Below are 26261 nucleotides of genomic sequence, written 5' to 3'. Positions count from 1 at the left end.
ATTGTATAATATACCATCATATTAGCGTTACTTTATAACAAGCAGACTACTAAACAAATAATTCCATAAGTAATTACTACAATTCGTCAGCTAATAACGGAGATAATACGAGTGGTCATATTGTCTACGGTGGCCATAATACCGTTTCCTCTATTTTATTATTTAGAGTAAAATAAAAAATAAATAAAAAATAATAACTAAGTGACTTCTCTTTTGCCTTTTAGATTGAAAATTATAAATATTGAATTTTTTATGTAAAAGTAAATAGAATAAAGGAATTTGTTTACATACATTACTAAAAAGTTAATTATGAGTGGGACAAAATTTTGTTTGTATAATTTTATTCTGATCAAGGATCTAGACTAAACTAAAACCAGAATCAATAACTGTTTCATAATCCGTTTTTTTTTTTAGTCGGATTGAAACCGTAAACCGTATTAAAATTTTGTTAAATTTAAAATACCGAAATCATAACCGGACCATTAAATTATTTTTGATTTACGGTTCTTCCAATTTATTTTCTATAAATTTATATAAGTCATTTAAATTTTTTGTTCTTTTCTTGATTATTTTAATAATATTTTAATGATTCGGAACCAATGTCATGATTACAATATGTGTTTCAAATGTAACACCATGTGCTAAATGATTGGCATAAAAGTTTGGTGTGGAAAACTGTTCTTATAATTTGGGAAGAACTCATGCTTTTGAAACAAAAAAGATTTTTTGTTCTTTTTAAAATATCAATAAGAATAAGAATATACTTACTAATAGTTCTAAAAGATACGTTAAATTACCTTTTTAAAAAAAATCGCCAAAAATTACTTTTATTTTTAATGATTAAATACAAATTCATATAAAGGCAAATTTTTATATAATATTTCTACGGTATATAATTATATATCATTATATAAAAAAAATTGTCTTGAATTAGAAAAAATTTGCTTTCATACATTTGACAATGCTGCATGCTAATTTATATTAAGCAGTTTATATCTTTTAAAAATGTTTATATATATTGAATATTTCAAATACTCTATCATTATTTGTAATATTTGACATTACATAAGTTGCCAAATTAACCCAAGTTTGTCATCACATGATAAAATTTTATAATATAACTTTGTCTGTGTACGTATCAAAATTTTATAATATAATTTTGTCTGTGTATGTATCAAAAGTTTTGCAGATTCTGAAAGTGTTAACAAAATTCGTACACTTTTTATTCAAATGTTCTGGTTACAAGTCAAATTATTTGATTTTAGTAATAAGAAATTTTCTAGGTTTGATGGTTCGCGAAAAACCTACCGGCACCTTCGGGGAATCCGGAATAAACCACTCAAATAAGAAATTTTCTAATTATTTTTACTAAAATTTGGTTAATTAAATGTATCTTGTTTTCAATCGTGATTGTGTTTTTTCCGTGTGGTACATACATTTTGAACGTATTCTTTTCCTATAAAGTTTTTTTTAGCAGAAATGTGTTTTGCAATTCTATTTAAATTAAACATTAACCCAAGTAGCACATACTCGTTTCAAAAACGTTTCATAAATGTTTCTTTGAAACGTTTTATAACCGGTTCTTGGAAACGTTTCTAATTGGTTTTAATTACACATATATTTCTTCATTATTCTTCTTAAATTTTATCGTACTATCACATAAATGTCCTATGTAACACATATTTGTTTCAAAAACGTTTTATACACATACACATACACGCGCGCGCGCGTAATCGGGTAGCCATATTATTATTTTCTCCTATATGTATATGTGTGTATATATATATACACACACATTGGCGCAAAAAAAATTGAGACAAAAATTTTTAAGCAATCTTTAAAGTGGTGCAACTTTGCAAAAAATTATCCAAATTATATAAACTTTTTTTAAATTAAAAGGCGAAGACTCTATTTTAAGAATCCCCAGGCAAAAGTTTGATTTGTTAAGTGTGACCCTTTGTGTGATTTTGTATCGCATGAAAACTGAACATGTTTTTTCTTCATTGAAAAAAGTTAAAGTTTGTTATCATTTTTCACAAGTTTCTCGTTAAAATCTTGCTAATATTAATTCGGATTCTTAAAGTTTATTCTTTTCTAAGCAATTTCGAAATAAAGAACATGTCGATACGATGTTTTTTGTTGATTATACACGAGTTTGAAATTTGCATTGCATTTTAGAGTATTTTAGCGAATAAATACAGTATTCTTTGGATACTATGAAACGGTATCAATATGATATTGCACATTAATTTTATTTTTTAACTCAATCATACTGCCATCATCGGAGTGATCCAATGTGCACCATGTGAACCTTGACAATTGGATTTTACACATTATTTGGAAAAGGTCGATTTTTTTAAATAAAATTTAAATTTTTATTTTTTATGTATTAGTATATGTATATTTATGTGTAATCTGAGCAGGTTGCTAAAATGGCGAACCTTCTGTTGATTGACTTTAGTAAAATTGGCGCGTCAGCTATCCGTTATATTCAGATCAGTATGTGCGAATTTCCACCGATGAATTTCAGAGCCACATGATGTGCAAAATTCGACCGTCAACATTGAGTGACGGCGGTATGATTGAATTAAACACCAATAAAATAAATATCGCCTAGGGATTCTAAAGGAAGCAAGTTTTTGCCCTTTAATTTAAAAAAAAGTTCATATAATTTGGATGATTTTTTGCAAAGTTGCATTACTTTGAAGATTGCCTAAAAATTCGGTCAAAATTTTTGTCTCGTTTTTTTTGCGCCAGTGTATATGTGTGTGTGTGTATATATCGCTTTCGAATAAAAGGGTGTTAACTCAGAAGCCGATTAAAAAAGGTGTTAACTGGGAAGCCGATTGAAAAGTACATTAATTTGGAAGTCGGTTGGAAAAGGCGTTAACTGGGAAGTCGCTTAAAAGGCGTTAATTCGTGTACTCAAATTTTTTGCTTTAATTTAAGTTTTGACAGCATTGCCGAAATAATTTTGATGTTCTACCTATATGTGAATATTCATTTTTGTTTTAATATGTTTATGTTTTAAATCAAGTACCAAAATTATTTTGGTAGTGCTGCGAAACTAAAATAAAGCAAAAAATTTTAGCAAGCAAATTAACGCTTTTTTCAACTGGCTTCTCAGTTAACGCCTTTTTCAACCGGCTTCCGAGTTAACGCCCTTTTCAATCGGCTTCCGAATTAACGCCTTTTTCAACCGGCTTCCGAGTTAACGCTCTTTTTAATCGGCTTCCGAGTTAACGCCCTTTTCAAACGACTTCTGAGTTAATACTTTTTTATTCGGAAACGACGATATATATATATATATATATATATAATTTTGAATTAAAAAATTAATTTTTATTCCATCCATAGAAACGTGTAATATGCGTTTCGTAAACTATGGTTTCAAAAACGTTTTTGTTGAGACGATTTTTATTAGTGCTTGACGGTTAAAAAATATTGGATACGTTTAAAAAACGTTTATAAAACGAACATGTGTTACCTGGGAAATTATTACAATTAATATACCTATTACACTTATTATTTGCTAATCAAGTGAGCACATACATAAGCATTGGGATTAAAAAGAAAACGATACCAAGGCAATGAAATCCATGTACTTATGAGTCATGCGCGCTTGTACGAGTCGGTTATGTACAACTAATTAATGCTTTCCGTCAACGTGCTCGAGGCAGGCAAATCAAAAACACGCCAAGTATTCATAGTACCTGTGTATCACAAAACAACTCCTAACTCCGATTAACTCTTCCATCATTGGGACCACCCGTTTTGGTCTGTTCTTCTTATTAACATGTCGACCGCGTAACACTTCGTGGAACATATTGCAAGCAGTTATTCTTGTTGTTCTCGTTAATGGTAAAGAGGACAAGTCTGATGTAACTGTAAAATAAAAATATTATTAAAAAAGTAATAGTAACTGAAATCAACAGTGGCATACATATATGCTAAACCAATTGAAAATTATTACAATCAGAAATTTAAAGGCAGATACATAAATACTGTTATTAATAGAATTACAGAAACTTCATTCAAAATTTGTAAAAAATTATATTTTAGCAATACAACACAAATTTTTATTGGACACTTTAATCAAAGTCAGAGTGCTCAAGAAATCGAAATGGTTTATCACTAAAAATTACAAAATGTGGAACAATAAAGTTTTAAAAAACAACAAATGATAAAATAATTTTATGTATATTAAAGTTTGCTTTTAAATATACATCGTGCAAATCATGCCGTATAAGTTGTACTTTATCGTAAAAGGAAAAAAGAGTTTTCAGTGCATAATATTATACTGAACTATCCGCGGATCTCAATCGGTATCGCGTATATCAGGCGTGTAGTTGCCAGAAACTCTCATACGTTTCAATATAATTTCCTCGATATAATTTTTCCCTAAATTAAATATTCGTTATTAGTCAATTTTTATTTATTTAAATATAAAATTTATCAAATCTTATTGTTTTATTCGCATTCTCAAAGCATAATTTTGCAACGTTTCTAATTATTAATTAAAAAATAGTTATTAATTTCTAAGAAAAAATGGATATTAGTATGATCAAATGTAAAAAAATATAATTAGATACGATCTAATAATAAAACATTTAATAATATATGATCATATATAATCTAATCCAAAATTTGGCGCGATATATAATCATAATAATATATAATTAGATATGAAAGGATTTAATAATATATGGTTTTTATATTATTATATAATGGGTATTATATATGATCATATATAATACATACATTATTAGATCTTTTCATATCTAATTATGTATTTTTATGATTATATATGATCATATTGCGCCAATTTTCGGATATAATTATATATGGTTATATATTATTAGATATTTTTGTATTTAATTATGTATATTTACACTTGATCATATTAATGTCTATTTTTTCTTGTATAATCAATAACTTCTTTCTCATTGTGTATAGTAACTTTTTAATGATGGATATTTCAACGATTACATTCCTCTATTTTAATGTTAATGTATGTAAAAAGAATTTTTCAGACACTCTCTATTTGGTTTCATGATGCGTGATATTGAACGATCCCGCCAAGAACCGTTCCAATACAACAATCATGAAACTATAGTTTTCCGCCGCAGGCTATGAGTCATTAGAGAGTCAGCGTTAATTGTGTGACATTCGCTAGAACATAAATCAAGATTGAAACGTAAGTCATTAATTTATATGGACGTCGATCAATCGTAGTAATTACACATTTATAACAATCACGGCAACCCGAGCGTCATAGATATTTGCGCATATTGTCGGTGCTTAAACATTATGCATAATCCATGCTGTGCCACTTAAATAAGTAACATACTAGTTAACTCGATTTTAATTAAAGTCGTAATGTGTGCCTTCATCGCATATTTAACAACCGGTTGCTTCTACTTCCTTCTTTTAATTCATCTCTCACAGCGAGATTACAATTGACACCATGACATTGCACGCTCGTTTTGAATTATGAGACCCGGAGCAAACGTCCTCTTTCAAATGACAGCACTAACGGGATTTTTCTTTAAATAGATTCTGAATTATTTTTATAAAAGTTAATTTTTGTCTACGTCATGTAAAAAAATCATTATTCAAGAAACTATTTTAAAATTTATTAATTTTTTAATTTCAATAATAATTTTATTTTTATTATTTTATTAAAAATCTATCTAAAAGAAAGTATATAGTCTCACTTTCGTATATATATATATTTTTTTAAGAAATAATTAAATCTAGTATCATCATTCTCCATGCATATTATCATCTCCCCTATTTTAAAGTCAAACATAGCAACTGATGGTTATATATAAATAAAAAAAGTTTATTTTTTCTCCAATAAAATATTTACTGATAATCCGTTAATACATTGGAACATATCACATTTGTCAAAAAGTTAACATATGATTTATTACTTAAGTAATCACGTACAGAAGTGGAATGTCAAAAACAGAGAATTCGATCACCTTTTTATATCGATCACCATTTTCCCAATAATCAGGTACTATGAAACAATCACTACCAACATTGGAATTTGGATCATTAATGAAGCGATGCGTTTAATTCAGCAAGAACAATTGACGAAGCTAACGAACCGCGAAATCGTCTTAAAATTGATATTTGGTTTCCTCTCGCTGTAGCTTTGAGATACGATATAAAATGTCGAATTTTGTTTAAACACAAATAAAACACTTAGAGAAAAAAGTCACGCTAGCGATTAAAAATGAATAAAAATCTTCAATAACATTTTTATTACAAAGTTAGAATAACAATAAATAGGTTATACAACTATAAAAATATTAGTAAGTAACCATTTGTTGAATAAATATGAAAAAATAATAATAGTAATGTAGGCAAAAAAATTGAGCTGTTTGAGATTTGAATTCGAAATCCTTTGTTTTTACTGCTATCACTTAAAATGCTTCATCACAACTGCTCTACTGTTCTCATAATATTATTTTGTTTATATATAAACAGATATTAATTGACTTGTATGTAGTTTATTCCGGACTCCCCTTAGGGTTGCCGGGATGTTTTTAAGGGAATCACCAAACCCTTCACATTTTCCTTCTCTTCTAACTCGTCAGATACATCTATAAAAACTTCCATACAATATTTATAATGTATATCCTTCTAACCTTACGCGCCCTAGCCATTGTGCAACCTTGCAAATTTTATCCATCTTCCCTTGTGTCCCCTCTAACTCCCTTTCTTTACTCTATCTCGACCTGTCCTCTTCCATCTTCGCCTAAATCCTTATACTCTTCTCCCTTCTCACTTGTATTATCCTCTTCTCTTTATCTCTTTCACTCCTCATCCCAATTTCACTTTCTTCCTGCACTCAAATTTTCCTATTCGTAATTTCCACCTTTTGCCCCCTCGCTTTTTCCCTTCTCGTGGTCTCCACGATCCTCCATTTCCTTTTCATCTCCTTTATTGATAGATTCTCATCAACTCCCACCCCCATCTACATCTTAGTTCCCATCCCCTCGCCAAAATTTCTTCCCTGTCATCCATCTCCTCTAGTTCCATTATTATGACCCAATTCCCTGTCTCTGCTCTGCTTTCTTACCCTCTTATCCCTATCCTATTTTCTAATGCTCTCTCTATAATTCCCTTTACACATCCTCTTCTCATTTCACTCCTCCTTCCACTCCTCTCCAGACTAGGCTTCTCTCTCTTTTCTTCTTTCTTGTTTCCTCCTTTTTTTCAATCCATCTCCGTACTTTCTCCTCCCATTCTGACCTCTCTCCGTCCATCCTCCTTGTATCCGCCCATCTCCCCACACAGCACACTTTATCCTAGGGATGTCTCTGGGATGTCATTTTGGGATATCGCAATATCGTTGGATATCCGTGGACCGTCTGCGATATCCGAGGGATATCCAAGGGATGCCACAAATGTCCACCGATTTGATATCCTGTAGATATCTCAAACGATATCCAGAGGATGTCCAAGGGATTTCTTGAGATATCGTAATATACCTGTGAGGGATTACTGGACAATTAAATTTCTCGTAATACATTTACTCGCACATGCTTTATTTACTTCTTGTCTCGCCGCCTATTCTTTTCCTACTGCCCTTCTTCCACCAACCTAACTCTCGCATTACCAACCTAGCTCACTCCCGGACTACCAACCTAACGCTCACAATTCGGCCATTCTGACACTAGCCCGTCTCGGGCTTTCCCGAATACATATATAATAATTCAATTTGAAATACATAACCATAACTCAAAATACATGTCAGTGGTATAATATACTTAACACTAAATAATACAAAAACAAACGAGTATCTTTGGTTCGATCGTGTTTTATGACTATTCTTCAAATGGACTTTGTTTAGGCAGAAACCACATACGGTCTCAGATTCGCCGCTTCCCACGTACCCATGTACGGTTTCTGAGTTATCTGATGTCCTTCTATATCTTTAACCACGTATCGGTCGTTTCGCAATTTTTTTGATATCTCGTACGGACCCTTAAAATTCGGAATCAGCTTTCTTGACACGCCTACCTTACTATCGAAATTTCGCACCATTACGCGATCTCCTACTTCGTACTGATGTGGCTTTTTTCTTTTGCGATCAAAGTGATCTTTTGCATATTTTTGACTAGTCTCAATCTCTTTTGCAGCAGTATCCCGAACTTTGCCTAAATCTAGATCTTTATCGTTTACATCGTTTTCGACATATTCTTTTATATAGTCAGTGACTTTACCACGCTGCGTAACTCCAAACAGCAATTTACTAGGAATTTCTTTGGTCGATTTATGTACTGTGTTATTTAGCGCGTATTCAACTTCTTCTAACATTTTATACCAGTGGTCACCCACGGAACTATCAGTGATCTTCGCCAACATCGGAGTCACAACGCGATTTACGCGTTCAATTTGTCCATTAGCTCGAGGAGAGCCAGTCGCTATTTTGACATGCTTTATCTCTTGTTTTTCAATAAATTCAGTAAATTCAGCAGAGGTGAACGCTGTTCCTCTGTCCGAGACGATAACGTTTGGTTTGCTGTAATACGCAAAGTATTGAGAAAGACAGACAATAACTTCTTTACTAGTAGTAGACTTAGTAGCATATAGCTTTACAAATTTAGTAAATGCATCAATTACTAAAAATATGTATTGTTTACACAAACGTTGCTTATCCACTGGACCGTAATGGTCGATATGTATTGTTGCAAAAGGAACATTTCCCTTTGGGATGCAATGCAAGAACCCCTCTACTCTACCGCTACTCGGCGAAAACGCTATGCATTTAAGACAGTTTTGGACGTGATTCTCTATCTTTCTCTTCATGTTCGGAAACCAATAGCTACTCTTAATAATGCTTCTTACTTTATCTAATCCTAAGTGACCCATGCTATCGTGATATCTGTATATTACATTAGATTCCATATTTTCAGGAACATAGAATAATAAGCTGTCTCCCATCTTCCGATATACAATACCGTTTCTTAATTCAAAGTCGCGATCCTCCTTTTTCTCTAGACGTTCACGCAACTCCTTGATTGTGGCATCTTGACTTTGACAAACTGATAAGTTAAACTCGAAAGGATTGTCTTCTACTACTAGAACATCGGTTATTCTACTTAAAGCATCGACGTGCTTCATCTTATTTCCACTGCGATGTTCGATAGTGTAGTCATAATCTTGCAACTCCAATGCCCATCTGGCAATTCGAGGATTCAAATCTTTTTTATCTAGGGTAAGCTTCAACGCGTTACAATCTGAAACTATCTTGAATTTTACGCCAATCAAATAATTGCGAAAACGTCTCAGCGCATAAATGATAGCCAGAGTTTCCAATTCGAAACTGTGATACTTACTCTCAGTATTAGTCGTACGTTTTGAAAAATAGAAAATGGGATGCAACTTACGGTCCGCTTTCTTTTGTAATAACACCGCTCCAAACCCTATAGAGCTGGCGTCGCAATGCAACTCCGTACTATCTTTTGCATTAAACACAGCCAATACAGGAGCTTTGACTAGCGCATCTTTTAAATCCTCGAAGGATTTCGACTCTCGCTCTCCCATCTGAAAGCTAGTATCCTTTTTTAATAGGTCATACAATGGTTTCGCTCGAACCGAAAAGTCTTTTATAAATTTGTGGAAATAAGAACAAAGTCCGACAAAGGAATGAACTCTATGAATATCCCGCGGTATGGGGAAATCTATTACCCCTTGCACGCCCGCTTTAGTTGGTCCTACGCCTTCGCTAGATACCGAATAACCTAAATAATCTACATTAGTATATAAAAACTTACACTTATCTAATCTGAGTACAAGGTTATTTTCGTTTAATATTTCAAAAACTTGACTCAACACCTTTATGTGGTCCTCTATTGTTACCGTAGCTACAATCACATCATCCATATACACGCCTACATCACCACTCTCTATTAGCTTCTTAAATGACTTATATATATGCTTTTGAAATATTTGGGGAGCTGGTTTCAACCCGAAAGGCATTTTCGTGAACTCGAATACTCCAAACGGAGTAACAAATGCTGTGAACTTCCGCGATTCTTCTACAATATTTATGTGGTAGAAACCGTCTTTCAGATCTAAGATACTAAAATAGCATTTATTACCAACTATCTCTATTTGCTCTTCGATTACTGGTATTGGATGATTTTCCCGCAAAATGATTTTATTTAAATGCCTGTAATCTACGCACATACGAAGATCACCGCTCTTTTTCTTAACCAAAACTATGGGAGAGGCATATTCGGACTCACTTTCTCTAATTATACCTTTCTGCAACAAATTATCCAAAATTTTCTTTAATTCTGTCTTTTCATATTGTGATAATCTACGCGGATTGTAATGGAAAGGTTTAGTATCGGTAAGAACAAGTTTTAACTCCGTTTTAATTTTTGGCTCTACCGGACTCTCTGCTTCAACATACTTATGCCTAAACTCTTCCTTTAATTTCTCCTGATATTCAACCGGAATTTCCGAACTTATATTCATCTTATTCACAATGTCCGTATCATTGCTAACTTCAATATTTAAAATTTCAGCTACAGCCGTATTATAATTTACACGGGACGGTTTGGTCAAACTTAACCCAAATATTTTTAAAACATCTCTACCTAGCACAGCTGATACTCTCATGGTATCGTTAGGAACCACATATACAGTTAAATCTTTCTTTTCTACTCCATCAAAGCAAATGTGCACGTTAACACTTCCTTGTATATTTAACTTACTATTGTTAATACCGCAAAGCTCACTGGCAATATTCAATTTATTAATGCAATGACTAGGTAAATGTTTTGCTTTTACAAACGTAACTGGACTCCCGGTATCTATCAACGTTTCTAATTGAAATGTGTAACTTACTTTCGAGTTACTTAGCTTATAAGTTACCAGCTGTTTAAACTCTTCCTCCTGAGACGACATTTCATGTACATAGTTCACCTGACCTTTAGTACAGTCTTTTACTACATGTCCTGTTTCTCCACAGCTGAAGCACGCTCCTTTCTCTCTGGCTGGAAGTTGACATTCCTTGGCCCAGTGTCCTGTCTTGTCACAGTTGTAACACCTGACTATCTTTGGTGGACCCTTGCTGATGTCTTTGTCAGTTTTCTCAGAGGAACTTGGAGTGGTTGTTCGACTGCCTGTCTTCTGGTTCTGCACGTTCCGTCCGCTCCGATTTTTCCAATCCGAAATAGTAATTTTTTCAAATGCCGCTAGCAGCTCCGCTTTGGATTTGAAACGCTGTATTCTTGCTTGATTCTGTAGTTGTGTGTCCGCAATGCCGTCAATAATATAGTCCACGAGTTCCGTTTCTTCTACAGGCACATTATTTGCGAGCACGATTTTAGCATGATAATAATCGCTAAAAGTTTCACCTGGTTTCCACTTTCTGCTCTCAAACTCCTTACGCAGCACCATCTTACTTGGCCGCAAGTCAAACATATCCGTCATCTTCTTCAATAGCTCTTCCACACTCATCTCAATATGCTCCGGTGAAGAGTGTAACCACTGCAAGGCTTTCCCTTTCACTCTCGCACCGATGAGAATTTTGGCCGCGTTGTCATCTAGTTGATAGGTCGTACATAACAACTTTACTTGACGTTCCCAGTTGCAGAACAATGGCTTGACTCCATCGAAATCGCACAACAATTCGATTACAGATTTTACACCAATTTTGTGAGGTGCTTGCTGTAAACTTGCCGTTGAACTTGGCGAGCTTCTCAGCAGCTCATTTTCTCTCTCCAGTAATCTCCGCTCTCGCTCCATTACTTCTCTCTCTCTTTTTAACAAGGCAACCTCTCGTACCAATTCCTCCATCCCCCATGCACTTCTCATGGGCTCCGCAGCTCCTGATGCCGCTTCCGGCGATTTTTCTTCCATCTGGAAATTCCCGATATACTCTCCTGACGGATCCGCGGCGCACAATCTGCTCACTAGTTCCGTTTTCGTACCTGTGGTCGACAATCCTAGCGCTACTAACCGTTCCTTCAGTTCGGCCACTTTTAACTGCGTTAGATTCTTCTCCATTCCTCTGCTTAGGTTTAGGTTAATGTCTCTGCACTGCGCTTTATCGATATATCGATCGACACTCTGAGGGTGACGTCCCATGGCGCGTATTGCGATACGCGCGTATCGGGCGTATTAAATTTCGACCAATGACAGACGATCCGCCGTTTTTGATACGTTGACGATCCGCGGAAATTCATAATCGAGCGGATCGCACACATATATATGCACAGTCGTATAATGTTACATGGCGTGTGCACTGGGCGGTGTATATAATTTACTTCTTTTTACTATAACCTCTTCAGATTTATGAGTACTACGCGTGGTACTCCTTGTCACTTTTTGTGTACTTCTTATGGGCACGAAAAGGTTAGAAATGGCCACGCATGCTTGTGTGTGTGTATGTTCGATACGCCGAAATGTGGCTCTTATGTCCCATGGAGCGGATTACGCGGAAGCAGAATCAGCGGATCACTAATCACGGGATCGTTCTAATAGAACCTTTTCAAAAATTCCGTTGAAACAGTCCCATGATTGGTGATCCGCTCGTTCCGCTTCCGCGTAATCCGCTTCATGGGACATAAGAGACATATTTCGGCGTACTGAAAGCAGCGGAATGTCTGTGATTGGTTGCAGAGTTCGATACGCCCGATACGCGCGTATCGCAATACGCGCCATGGGACGTCACCCTGACGCCACCTGCGTATCGATACCGCCAGCCAGCGTCCTCTTATGGCGGGTGTATCCTCACGACCTCGATGGCAATATGGCCGCCGTTCCGTCTTCTGGCATGCACAATGGCCACACTACCACTTTTCGCGCCAAAATCTTCCAATATGGCCGACCGCGTTTCCACTACGTCGTCCTTTCTAGCGCTCTTCTCGTGTCGTAACTGTCTTTTAGCAATGCCACCGAGCAATGCACCACTCTTGACACTCTCTATAATGTCTCTCGTAATCGTCACCGAACGATATCTGTTGCACACTCGCCACCGAACGAGATCTGCGCAATCTTACGCGCAATCGCCACTTCAATCAATGGCGAAGAGCGAATCTGTAGCAATCGTCACCGAACGATATGCCGCTGCTCGCAATCACACTATGCCAGTGAATCGTCACCGAACGATATCACTGGTAATCGTCACCGAACGATATGCCGCCGCTCGTCACCAAACTACGCCGGCCACTCGTCAGCGCACAACATCCGCGACAATCGCCACCAAACGATGTCCGTTCTTGTCGTGCCTTGCCACTCGAGATGCCCGAGAGAATCGAATTCCAAATCCCGGATCTCGAATCCCACTTCTGATTTTGTGAGGGATTACTGGACAATTAAATTTCTCGTAATACATTTACTCGCACATGCTTTATTTACTTCTTGTCTCGCCGCCTATTCTTTTCCTACTGCCCTTCTTCCACCAACCTAACTCTCGCATTACCAACCTAGCTCACTCCCGGACTACCAACCTAACGCTCACATACCCTAGTAAAAAAATTTGTTAGAATTAAAAAAATTTTTTTCAGGATTTCTGATAAATGTTTCGATTTTTTATAATTGAAACGTTTCTCGGAAAAATTTTAAAAATAAAAAATTTTGATTAATTTAAAAAATTTTTGAATATTTCTAAGTATTTTTAAGAGTTTCTAAAAATTGAAAAAAACTTGAACAAAAAATAAAAAATTCTAATTATTTTTACGGCAATTTTGTAAGAGAAAGAAGACTATAATATAACATGTTTCAGCCAAGCCGTCGTACCTGTTAAAGCATGCTTAATAGTTTAATATCTCTATACCTGAAAAAACGGTCACCCATCCAAGTGTCAACCCTCGCCAATGTCGCTTGACTTTGAAGACCGTCCGCATTTTAACGCTTCGTGGTGATCCATAAACACTTCTTGTTTATGGATTCATATTTGTTATAGATCATTACAATAGATGTTGTCAGAAGGATAAAACATGTATAGTTAACTTATATTTTTATAAATAAATATGAAGTTTTACCATTTTTTTACTTTTTTTACTATTTTTATATATGCGCGCAAAATAGTATGTAGACTAACTTATTAAAAAATCTGTTTTTGCTCTGTTTGTATAAAATAAAAAAATTTTTTTAATGTCATTTTTTATAATTTTTTAGTATATGTAGCATATTATTAATATGCCACATTGTTTCCATAAGTGTATTTTCTTTATGTTCTGACGTTTTAATCTACGTTTCTTAAAGATTTAATTTACGCTTCTGTCACTCTTTTGTTACATTATAATTAACTTTCTCTTTACACTTGATTTATGCTCCATTAATTGTAGAGATAAAAAAGATGTGATGGGATATTATTTGGATGTAATAAGATATCGTGAGATATTAATGAATATCTTACAATATCTTATAATATTTTAAGATATTTTTGGGGGATATCGAAATATATTAATAAGATATCATATGATATCTTAAGATATTTTACGATATTTTAAGATATTTTTGTAGGATATCCCAGGAGCTACTCATTGAGACATCCGTGGGATCGCCTTCGTCTGTCTGGGATAATTTGGGATATCCTCAGGATAAAGTGTGCTGTGTGGGTCTCATCTTCCTTCTTCTTTGGCCTCCTGTACCGCCACTGTTCTCCATCCTCTCCTTCTCCCTTTTTAAGTCCCTCCCGCTCTTCGTATTCTCCTCCTGCACGTCCTCGCTCCATCCTTGTCCATGTTCCCCTTTTCATTCTTACTCTCTCTCTTTCACCTTTTCTTCTTGCTCTTCCTCTCTTACTTTTGATCCCTTCTTCTATCCTTGTTCACGTCCTTCCTTCTTCTCACTCTTACACTCTCTTTTTCTTTTATCTTCTCTTCTTGCTCTCTCTTTCTCTTGCATTCAAACCTTTCTTCTTCTGTTCTTCTCACTTGTGTCACTTTTGCTATACACTTCAGCGCCTTACTCTTCCTATTCTTCGTCATGTTCTGCTCCAGCCTTATTTCCTCATCTCTCCTCTTCTCTTCTCCTTTTCTCCTTCATTTCCAGACTCCCTCTCTCTTTCCTTTTCACTTACACCTCTCTCTCTCTCTTTCTCTCTCTCTCTCTACCTCCATCTTCTTCCTCCGTTCTCTATTAGATCTCTAGTATTCTCCTGCTTCCTCCTTCTCTCCCGCCACTCACCTTCCTGTACAATTTTCTCAATAGATTCACCACCTCCTCCAAACATCTCCACATCTTCCTCACTTCTCTACTCAGCTTCTCCATTCTCTCCTCTTTCTTATCCTCCTTTGCTTTAACTCCTGTTTTCGATCTACAAATTCTCACGCCTACTCTCTCCGTTGCTTTCACTTTCCTGTCTCCCAACCTTCTTTCCATGTGTTTGATTCCCCTCATCGATCTTTCCACCTTAATATATTTAATCAATATATTGATATACCGACCAATTTTCATCGAGCACGCTCGCCGCCATACGTCGCTATCTCCCTTTCTTCGCTTTTGCTTCCTAATGGCCAATTGGGCTTTTCATCCTCTTCCGTCCATGCGCACAGCTCGATCTTTTGCTTTCTCATACTTACTACCGTCTTTCAGGCCTGGTCTACAATAGTTGGAGTAAGGATGGAGTAAGAAGTAAGACTAGGCGTAAAAGGATTAATCTAGTGTAAAGAAGCTGGCGTAAAGGCGTAAGCGAAATAAATTATTTTCATTTCGTTTTACTTCTACTCCTGCCTTTTTTAACGCTCGGTCAGTCATAGCGCAAAAGGAAATTACCTTACTTCTACTTCTTACTCAATGCTTACTCCAGCTATTGTAGACCAGGCTTCACTTTTCTTATTCCAATGCTCTTCTCTACGTTCTTTCCTTACTCTCCGATTTTCTCTGCCCACGCGCCATCTGTCATCACTTCTCTATCTTCGCTCCCTCCTTCTTCCTTTTTCCGCTTGTGCCTTCTGGCGCTCTTTCCGTGCACCGCTTCCTCGTCAATCGTTTTTCTCATCATCTTTCCTCTAATGCTTTACTTCGATTTTTTTCACGCTTTCTTGCTTTTCGTCCTTTCTCCATTTTCTCCCTCAAATGTCCGATCTTCGGTTATTATATAAAAATTAATAATAAAACGAATTTTTTGAGTATTTTACGAGTATTTTTCGTAAATATATTTACAAAAATAAGGGCAAAAGTAATGGCATATTCCTCTAACAAGAAAACCTATTAATAATCGATTTTGATGTGTTATACATAATATAGAGGGACTGTCTCCTTGTGTACTTGGATAAAGGAATTTTTAGCAGCGGATTTTGGTTTCCAAAAAAATAAAGTGTAAAGTTTTCAGAAAAATTTAGGTTTCAGATGCGTCCCATATATGTTCGGAATTTCGATTATTTGTTGAGAACAAGTGCAGTTTGCCAGGCAACATGTGCGAGTCTACGGTTGCGAACTGTCCGGTTTTGACCCGGACAGTAGGGTTTTCAGGACTTTTGTCCGGTGTCCGGTTGATAAGTCAAATATGATACGTCATATTTCGTACATCATATCAGTGTTGCTGTTCGTGCTGCTTTTTTCACGCATGCGCAAAGAGTGCCAGTTCAGTGGCGTACAAAGTGTGAGAAAAGCGAGGTACTATTATGTCCCCTGCTTAAACATTGTGAAGAATAAAAAAAGTAATTTAATTTTATAAAAAAATATATTAAATTTAAAAATAATTTAATGTAATTAATTTATAATCTTACTCAATAATGTATCAAAGAAAATTAAAAAATTAAGAAATTGAACGAACTTACCGTGAAGTTCGATTACAATTATACTGTCTCGTCCAGATGGATGTATTGTAGTAGCGTTCCGCTGCACTATCCTCAACAGGTATATTTAAAGTTATTATAAAATATTATAATATTATTAATAAAAATCTGAAGGTGGCGTGCATGGCGCACACGCCGCGTATGCCGCGCTCGCGCTTACGTATCCAGGGTCCTTCATTAATTCCAAGCCAACAAATCTGTTCCTAGGAAGCGGGTGAGAGGGGTTGTCCATCCGGACGAGACAGCATAATTGTAATCAAACTTCACGGTAAGTTTGTTTAATTTCTTAATTATACTACGTCTCGTCCGGATGGATGTATTGTAGATATTTAAAGCACAGATTTGTTTAATAAAAGTTAATGAAATAAACTTTTATTACAATATTAAAAACAATTTATAGGTTTAAAAGTATCCCAGTTAATCGACAATAACAAATTGTGTTAAACAACTTAAACTGTATTAAGAATTATAGTTTGAAAAGTAGAGACTTCGACTATTGACCGATTATAGAATCGCGCGAAAACTTCAGAAGACCTACTCCAACCGGCCGTACGCCGAATTTCGTCTAAGCTAACATCCCTACTGGCCGCGAGAGATGTCGAGGCGTGCCGGGTAGAATGAGCTGAAAAAATTGAAGTGTCAATGCCAGCCGCATTGAGCTCTGCTTTAACTCAACGGCCTAAAGTTTGAGCAGAAACTGCGTTATAGAGGGAACGAAAAGCAATAAAAAATGAATCACAACTATCTTGTCGAAGCTCTCGAGTGAGCTCAAGGTAGTATTTCGATAAGGTAAAAACGCATAGTTCTGGCTTAGCAACAAATGGCTTAAAAATAAGTAACGGCTGAGATCTTCCGATTCCAGAAGTCTTAAGTCTTGCTGGAACTTTATAATTAATGAATTCGAAATAGAAATATTAGAAACTTTCATGGATGCGAGAGTTTGCAATCTCTGCGCAGTAGTAAGAGCCAAAAGCGTTACTAATTTTTTAGACACAACTTCGAGCGAAAGACTTTCATGAGGATATAACGAAGCTAAATGCGCGACAACCGGAGAGGGATCCCAAATAAAATCATTACGCAGACGTTGAGGTCTTAAAATTGCAACCCCTCTGAAAAATCTCTTCACTAAAGGGTGAGATCCAACCTCGTCAGAGGAGAACAGAGAAACAGCCGATCTGTATGTATTCAGCGTGGAATATGATCTTACTTGGGATAGAGAAATGGATAAAAAATCAAGAAATAATGAAATTGGAGGAGAGAAGCAGCTGATCCGTTTTTGCTGACAAAATTGCCACCATAACTTAAAAGGTTTGGCATATTAAGCAACTGTCGAATCTAAAATCGAGGCTAGCGTAGCCTCCAACGCCGATACAGGAGTACCTTTGGTTAAAAAGGCTTGGCGGATAATCTCGCGGCTGCCAGGGAAATTCTGCTCCATGCCGGGTGAAAATCTTTGAAAGGAGAGGATAACATGTTAATGTCAGGGACAAAATGAATTGGATGACTAGAAACAAGACGATTAAATAAAGGGAACCAAGGCTGGGCCGGCCACCAAGGAACTACCATCACCCCCTCTGCTCTGTCAGTGATGATTTTGCGTAAAACTCTTAAAATCAAATTGAATGGAGAGGGAAAGCGTAGAAATAAAAACTACTCCAGTTCAAGGAAAAAGCATCAATTGCTTCCGCAAGAGGATCTGGGAGCCAAGAAATAAAACAAAGGCATTTTGCGTTGATAGTTGTGGCAAAAAGATCAATGTCAAACTGACCGAAAAGAGAATTGATTCTGTTAAAGTAGCTCTGTTCTAAAGACCATTCAGTATCTACAGAGACAACCTGAGATTCAGCGTCTGCCTCAAAGTTTTGAGCTGAAGGGATATATGCGGCATATAAAAATAAATCTCGATCTGCACACCAAGACCAGATTTTTCTAGCAAAATTAGAGAGATGTGGAAACTTGATCGAGCCCATGCGGTTGACGTATGAAAGAGCAGTAGCATTATCGACTCTTAATAAGATCTCAAAACTCTTTAGGTGAGACGCAAAGGATCTTAAAGCGTAAAAAATAGCTAAAAGTTCTAGGTAGTTGATGTGGTTTAGTTTTTCTTCTGCGGACCAAAAACCGTGAGTCCGAGCATCACCACAAACGGCACCCCAGCCTGTTAAGGATGCGTCCGTAAAAATTTCAAGACTGAAAACGCCTGATCTAATAAAGTTGCGATGCGCTGAGTTCGCAAAAACAGATTTCCACCAAAGAAGGTCTTCTTTAATCGAAATTGGAAGAGACATCTGAGCATCAAAATTCTCGTCCGCAGCTACGAGAGCTAGAAATTTTTCTCTCTCCAGGATCTTGGTATATAACATACCATACTGTACTGCTGGGCAAACAGATGTTAGAGAATCGATGTAACTGGCAAAAAATCGGATTTTGCAGGATTTCATACCTAACATAGTAAGTGTCGCCTGGAGAAGTTTATTCCGTCTGTCCGATGATATCGAAATCGAGAAGGATTCTGTATCAAATATAAAACCAAGGTATCGACAGGACTTCGTTGGTATAAGCATGCTCTTTCGCTCATTGATTTTAAAACCTAAAGATAAAAGTAAGTCTCGTGTAACAAAGATATTTTTCAAACATTGATCGTAAGATGGTGCTATAATAAGAAAATCATCTAAGTAAGTAACTGACAGAAAGCCCTTCTCTCTAAGAGAGTAAAAAACTGGTTTTAAAATTTTCGTAAAAATACAAGATGCTAATCCAGATGCTAATCCAAAGGGTAGAGCTTTAAATTCAAAAAGTTGACCTTTAAATCAAAATCGTAAGAATTTTCTATCTTCTTGGTGGATTGGAAGCAGTAAATAAGCGTTCTCTAAGTCGATGGACGCGAGAAAATCGTCTGGGGAAATAAGGCGGATAACTGTCTTCCAATCCTCCAGTTTAAAATGCAGAGCAATAATAAATTTATTTAAACGTTTCAAGTTTAAAATAAATCTCCAGCCGCCCGAATGCTTTTTAATAATGAAAAACGAAGACAATAATTGACTTTCACAGTCAGAGACCGGCTCGATTGCTCCCTTATTACACAACCTTGAAATTTTCTGAGAGCAAATCTGTTCTTCAGACCGAGATAAGAAAACAGGAGGCTCTGTAAGCTGAGGAGGCGGATGGTGACTAAAAGGTAGCCTATACCCCGCAATGGATTCTAAAATTACTGGATCAGAAGTAATTTCTCTCCAGCGAGAAAGAAATAAAGAAAGTCTGCTAGTCGAATGTACCTCCTGTTCGTCTACCTCCTCCTGGAGTGAGATTTATGGGGATATGACGACCTTCGGCTGCTGCTCGCCCCTGCACTCCTGGTCGTCGTTGGTCTCGAATTTCGTGTAGGGGCTCGGAAGTTTCCCGACTTCATAGATGTCTGGATTGGCTGCTTAATAGGCTGTTGAACCTTTCGTGCAACGATCAAGAGGGTCTTTACGATGTCCTTCGAAGATTTTTCCATCGAAGTTGCCTTTTTTATTTCCTCACCACATGAAGCACCAAACAGGAAATTGTCCGCAGGGATAGCATCGGCAGTATTTTTGGCGATCAGATTTAAAGCAGGCAGGATCTGCGTCCTTCTAGACAAGGAAAAACGATAAAAAATGTCTGCTAGGATCTTCGCACCATCATTGACCTTCGCTACCGCCAAACGCGTTTTGGAACTAAGAGTGCCTTGGACTTCCGGTTTCAGAAAATCCGAGATTGCTTCGCCAAAAGCGCATAGCGCAACGCCCATCTGATTCTGATCCTTGCAGTTAAAATCATCTCGCTTAACTATCGAGTTGTTCTTCAAGGCCGCTCTACATTCCGGATTGAGCTTGGCGGGCTCTAAGGAAGAAAATCGCATCGGAAGGAGAGAATTTTCTTAAAAGCGGGTCTCGTTGTTCTGCCAAAAGACCTTTCCGAGTAAGATCCTGCCACTTAAGAGTGACCAAGTCGTTCCAAGCTGTCTCCTCTACTCCTTCCCGATTAGAACCAAATAATTCCTTTGTAAGGGCATCAATAAGACGGGATAATTTTTTCTCCAGGCTCGAAATACGATCATCAGAGGATGATCTTTTCCTCTTCCTACTATTATGAGAAAATTTTCCCATCCTAGAAATTAATAATTTAATAAAACTGAGAGAGTATAAAAAATAGATGTCGAGGAATCGCACAACAGGAAAATAATGAAGGACCCTGGATACGTAAGCACGAGCGCGGCATACGCGGCGTGTGCGCCATGCACGCCACCTTCAGATTTTTATTAATAATATTATAATATTTTATAATAACTTTAAATATACCTGTTGAGGATAGTGCAGCGGAACGCTAATACAATACATCCATCCGGACGAGACGTAGCATAATTAATATTGCGTAAAATGTATATACATAATACATTTTACGCGGTATTAATTTTTTTCTTTTCTTTTATACATTATTGAGTAAGATTATAAATTAATTACATTAAATTATTTTTAAATTTATTATATTCTTTTTATTATACATATGTAAAAATGTAATCATTTATTATACATATGTAGAAATAAATCAATCACTATTTTATATAATATATTAATATAAAAAAGGAGAGATAAAGAAAGTGAACACAGTAATATAGCAGCAGTGTAACCGAATATAACAGGTTACGTTACTCTGAAATTACACGTAACTTACATGTAAGTTACAATTTCCGACTCAGCAATATAACATGTTATAATTACATGTTATCTAACCGTTACACAACAGTTACAAAAAAAAATAAAATAAAATAAAAATTTTATTTTTTAAAAATTATTTTTATCAACTGCACATACTACATTTAGAATAAATTTTTATTAATTAATTAAATTTAAATTATTTTTTTTTATTTTATTTTTACTTGCCGCTACTAGGTTTGAACCCGGGACCTTAGGATGACGAACCTTGTACTCTACCTGCTAAGCCAATTTGAGTCATCGATATGGGTACTTGTTATTGTCTACATATACTTATATGTTATAAACTGACGCAACTATATTATTTTTTATAAAAACAATTAAATTTTGCAAAACATATTAAAAATAAATAGCATTAATTTATTTACTTATTAATTTCATTGTTAAATTTATCTTTTTCCATAATCTTAATAATTTGATGGAAATTGCGATCTATTTAGCATTAATCTTTGAAGCGTTCAAATGTTTAAATAAATGGTTAACTATATAGATCGTAATTCTAAGAAAAATTGAATAGTATACATTTATTATTCTGTTTTTGTTCAGCACATGATAAATTTAGATTTTGTGCATATTTTAGGCGCAGTAATTGTAGACAAACCAAGTTATTTTTGAAAACATTATCTTTATAATAATTTTTTTTATTATCAAATAGATCTGTCATTCAGGATGTTATAATGTTGTCTGATTTCTGAGTCAACGACGACGCATCGTTCCGTAATAACATTGATACGAACGTGTTATGTTACGATTATACAATTTTTGTTGAATAACTGTAACGCCAAAACGATGTATAACAGCTATATCACTTGCGTATAACAAATATTACGTAACAGGTTATTTCCATGTCATATAGCACCTACATATCACAAGAATAACAATGTTAAATTACTTGTAACTTCCATGTTATATTGCTGCTATAAAATGTGTTCACTGGGAAGGGTGTTTAAAAAATAATATTATGACCACATTTTTGTGTAGAAAATAAAAAATATTTAATTTGGCAGAATCGTAAAGATCGAATACCAACATTTGTTGCAAGGGTAAGGAAAACTGCCAAAAACCTACCATCTCAGGAGCAGCAACCCGCTAAAACATCTCGTGCCTTTGTTGCGCCCACGTATTGCGTCCACACTACACCGCTGTATCATGCCAGCGTCAACCGCTATTGTGCTGCGCATGCGCGAAAAAAGCGGCACGAACAGCAACACTGCATCATATACCATACGTTCGGTTTTTAAGTATGGCCACTCCAGCTGGAAATGATTGGTCGACGTCGATTCAACCAAATTATAATAGAAAAAATTAACTTACATTATGTAGAAGGCAAAACCTACAATTCAAGGTTAAGGCCATTAGGATTTTCCTAAAACTAACTATCAAATAATTTATTACAGAACTTCAAAACTTCAGCATTAAATGTTTTAACAAAATGTTTACAATTAATTAAATGTAAATTATATATGTAAAATTTAATTTTATGTTTAACAAGGTAAATCTACATGGACTCATATTATGTGTCTTATGAAACTTTTCTTACTGCTCAATGCGTGAACAGACTCTTGTAAGTAGATTTTGTTTTAGGTTTGAGATTCTTATTTTACTATGTTTTCTAAATAGTTGTCGATTTTAATGTCCATTGCGTTATATTATATGTTTTAGTTACTTGATAAGGACCTAAAGTAGAGATCAAAACATTGTAAATTTAACAATAAAATTTTTGCTAGTTTGGTTGACAACAAGATTAAATTTATTTTTTAATAATAACCCAGATAGCACAGGACGTCCTCAGGATCATCCTGAATATGTCCCGGGATGTCCTGGGATCTTGTCAGGATATAATAGTTGTATTATTGTAAATATTTTATGTATAAATTTGACTTCTAAAGTAAGTTTAGAATGTTAAATTCTGTAATAGTATTAATATAAATTGAAATTTTACTCATGTCTTGAGGACATCCTTGGGATGTCTTGAGGATATATGTATTCTAGCTGAAAACGTTATTCTTAAAATATTGTATAAAGAGTTTCATTAGCTACAAAATGTCTGAAGATAAACTTAAATATAATGACTGTATAAATACCAGACATTTTAGATAGCACAGAATGTTCTAAGAATGATATCCTGAAAGTCCTCAGGACATCCTAAGACAGTCCTCAGGACATTCTAAAACAATCCTCAGGCCATCCCAAAACAGTCCTTAGGACGTCCTAAGAGAGTCCTCAGGACATCCTACGAAAGTCCTCAGGACATCCTAAAATAGTATTCAGGACATCCTGGACGTATAGTAATTTTTGAAAAAAACATAAATTAATATAGCAAGTGAGAAATCTTTGAATATCATACGTATTTCTAGAATGTATTGCAAAATCAAATGTGTAAAAATGTTGACTTTAAAGTTAGATTGAATGTCTACACTTATTGAAACAATATGGCATATTAACAATACTAAAAAATTATAAAAGATGACATTAAATAATTTTTTAATTTTATTTTATACAAACGGCGCAAAAACAGTTTTTTAATAAGTTATTCCACATGCTATTTCGCGCGCATATGTAAAAATGACTTTCAAAAACTGTAAAACTTTATATTTATTTATAAAAATGTAAGTTAACTATATATGTTTCATCCTTCTGACAACATCTATTGTAATGATCTATAACAAATATGTATGCATAAACAAGAAGTACTCATGGATCATCACGAAGCGTTAGGATGCGTATGGTCTTCGAAGTCAAGCATCGTCGGCGATGGTTGATACTTGGATGGGTGACCGTTTTCTCGGGTACAAAGATTAAACATGCTTTAACAGGTACAACTGTCGCTAAAACATGTATAGTCTTCTTCCTCTTACAAAATTATCGTAGAAATAATTAGAATTTTTAATTTTTTGTTAAAGTTTTTTTTCAATTCTTAAAAACTGTTAAAAATACTTCGAAATATTTAAAAAATTTTCTAAATTAATCGGAATTTTTTATTTTTTAAATTTTTCTGAGAAACGTTTCAAAAAATTTCTTATAAGTTTCTTATAAAAAATCGATACATTTATCAAAAATCCTAAAAAAAAATCTAAAAAATCTGATAAAAAGTGGTCATTGTTTGCTATTCCTGAGGATGTCCTGAAGAAATCCTATGGTATCCTCAGGACGTCCGATGGACTGTTCTCAGGATGTCTGATAGACTGTCCTCAGGATGTCCTGAGGATTAAAAAGTGGCGCTCGTTTGCTATTCCTCAGGATGTCCTGAGAACGTCCCGGGATAAAATCAGGACGTCCTCAGGATATCCACAAAGTCCGTCCTGGACGTCCTGAGGACGTCCTAAGGACGTCCGTGTGCTATCTGGGAAAATATGTTTTATATTAAATAATGGTAGTTTATTTTTTATTTTATTCATAGAAACTTTTTAAAATTGTTGGAAAAACAATATTGGAAATAATTTCTTATAAAATTGTGTATTTAATATAGTTTAAGGATTACTGTTTCTGTCCGGTTTTGTCCGGCTAGGTTTTGTTTCCAAAGACAAAATATCCGATAAATTTGATTTTTGGATCTGGCAATCCAATGTGCGACTCGTATTACTGCCCTCATTAATGTATTCTTTTTAAATAAAATGTTTTATTTTATATATTTATATTGTAAATAAATATTTACGATAACATTTTTATTAATTTTTGGATTATTAATTGTTTTTTATTATTTAAAGTATTACAGCCAATTTTGAATACCTTTTTTTGTATCTAATGCTTTTACCATTGTTTTATATTTTAATATTTTAAAGGCAATTTGCAGAAGATTTTTGTTTGTATTTGTATTTTTTTCGTTGATTATTTCAAATTTGATGCAAAGCAACAACAATCTAAGGTCAAAAAACTGTATGATTTAAAATTAATTGAAGAAAGAATTATTTTATTAAATATAAATAATATATGTTTTTTTGAATCCCTTTTTACGAAATCCTGTAATTGTGAAAAAAGAAATGGCTTTCATAAGATGTTCATGGTGTGTCTAAATTTTATGTTTGGGTATTTCTATGATAAATAGCAGTCATCCTAAAAAATGTACGAAAATAAAAAGAATAATTAAATGTAATTGCAAAAAATAAAATAAAAATGTTTTTCACGAATTTCTTTTATTTCATTATTTACCAATTGCTTTTATTTTTTATATATTATACATAGAATTAATACATGTTATTAATTTAAATAACAAAGATCTGATTATACAAGTGACTTCTAAAGTAAATAAATTAGTTAAAACATGGCATTACAAAGATATTGTCGACACAAATACGTTTAAAGTTCTAAAGTACCAATGAAAATTTTTTCACATGTTATAAACTGTCAAAGGTTTACAAATCTGGCTATCAATTACAGATCATTGTTGCTTCATTAAGAAAACCTGTATAATGTAACACGTTATCTGAATATTTTACAATATCCAAAATCATACGTAAGAGATAACTAATTATTTGCCGAAATTATCAAAAACACAAACATAAAACTGGATAAAATACTTATATCTTTTGATGTAACTTCACTATTCAGTAATATCTCTAAGGATTCGATGTTCCAAGCGATTGAGAAGGGTTTTTCAGAAATTTCAATATGTATATATATTATGGTCAAACCCCATTGCGCGGGCGTTTCTAGGATTGACTGGTCAATGCGTGGAATAACCAAGCGTTTTGGTCAAAGCCCGAAATAGTTTTGTATTTCGCGCTTTGACTGATATGTTTTT

At 34.7% G+C, this 26261-nt stretch overlaps 2 protein-coding genes across 3 annotated transcripts in view; one reads left to right on the top strand and one right to left on the bottom strand.

The window, feature by feature from the left end:
* Positions 1 to 26261, top strand: part of LOC105836408 — a 198634-nt gene that overhangs the window by 17453 nt on the left and 154920 nt on the right. The gene's annotated exons all lie outside the window — the stretch shown is intronic.
* LOC114254896 (retrovirus-related Pol polyprotein from transposon 17.6) lies at positions 7542 to 12784 on the bottom strand. Its single transcript, XM_036292683.1, has 2 exons — positions 12708 to 12784; positions 7542 to 12102 (listed from the first exon to the last, which is right to left on the bottom strand). The coding sequence occupies exon 2, from the start codon at positions 12037 to 12039 to the stop codon at positions 7864 to 7866; it is 4176 nt and encodes a 1391-aa protein (XP_036148576.1). The 5' UTR covers positions 12040 to 12102; positions 12708 to 12784; the 3' UTR covers positions 7542 to 7863.

Source organism: Monomorium pharaonis, chromosome 1, assembly GCF_013373865.1.
Source record: "Monomorium pharaonis isolate MP-MQ-018 chromosome 1, ASM1337386v2, whole genome shotgun sequence".
In the NCBI taxonomy this organism is placed as follows: domain Eukaryota; kingdom Metazoa; phylum Arthropoda; class Insecta; order Hymenoptera; family Formicidae; genus Monomorium; species Monomorium pharaonis.
The sequence above is the reverse complement of the archived record's forward strand: the minus strand, read 5'-3'. Positions and strand labels throughout refer to the sequence as shown.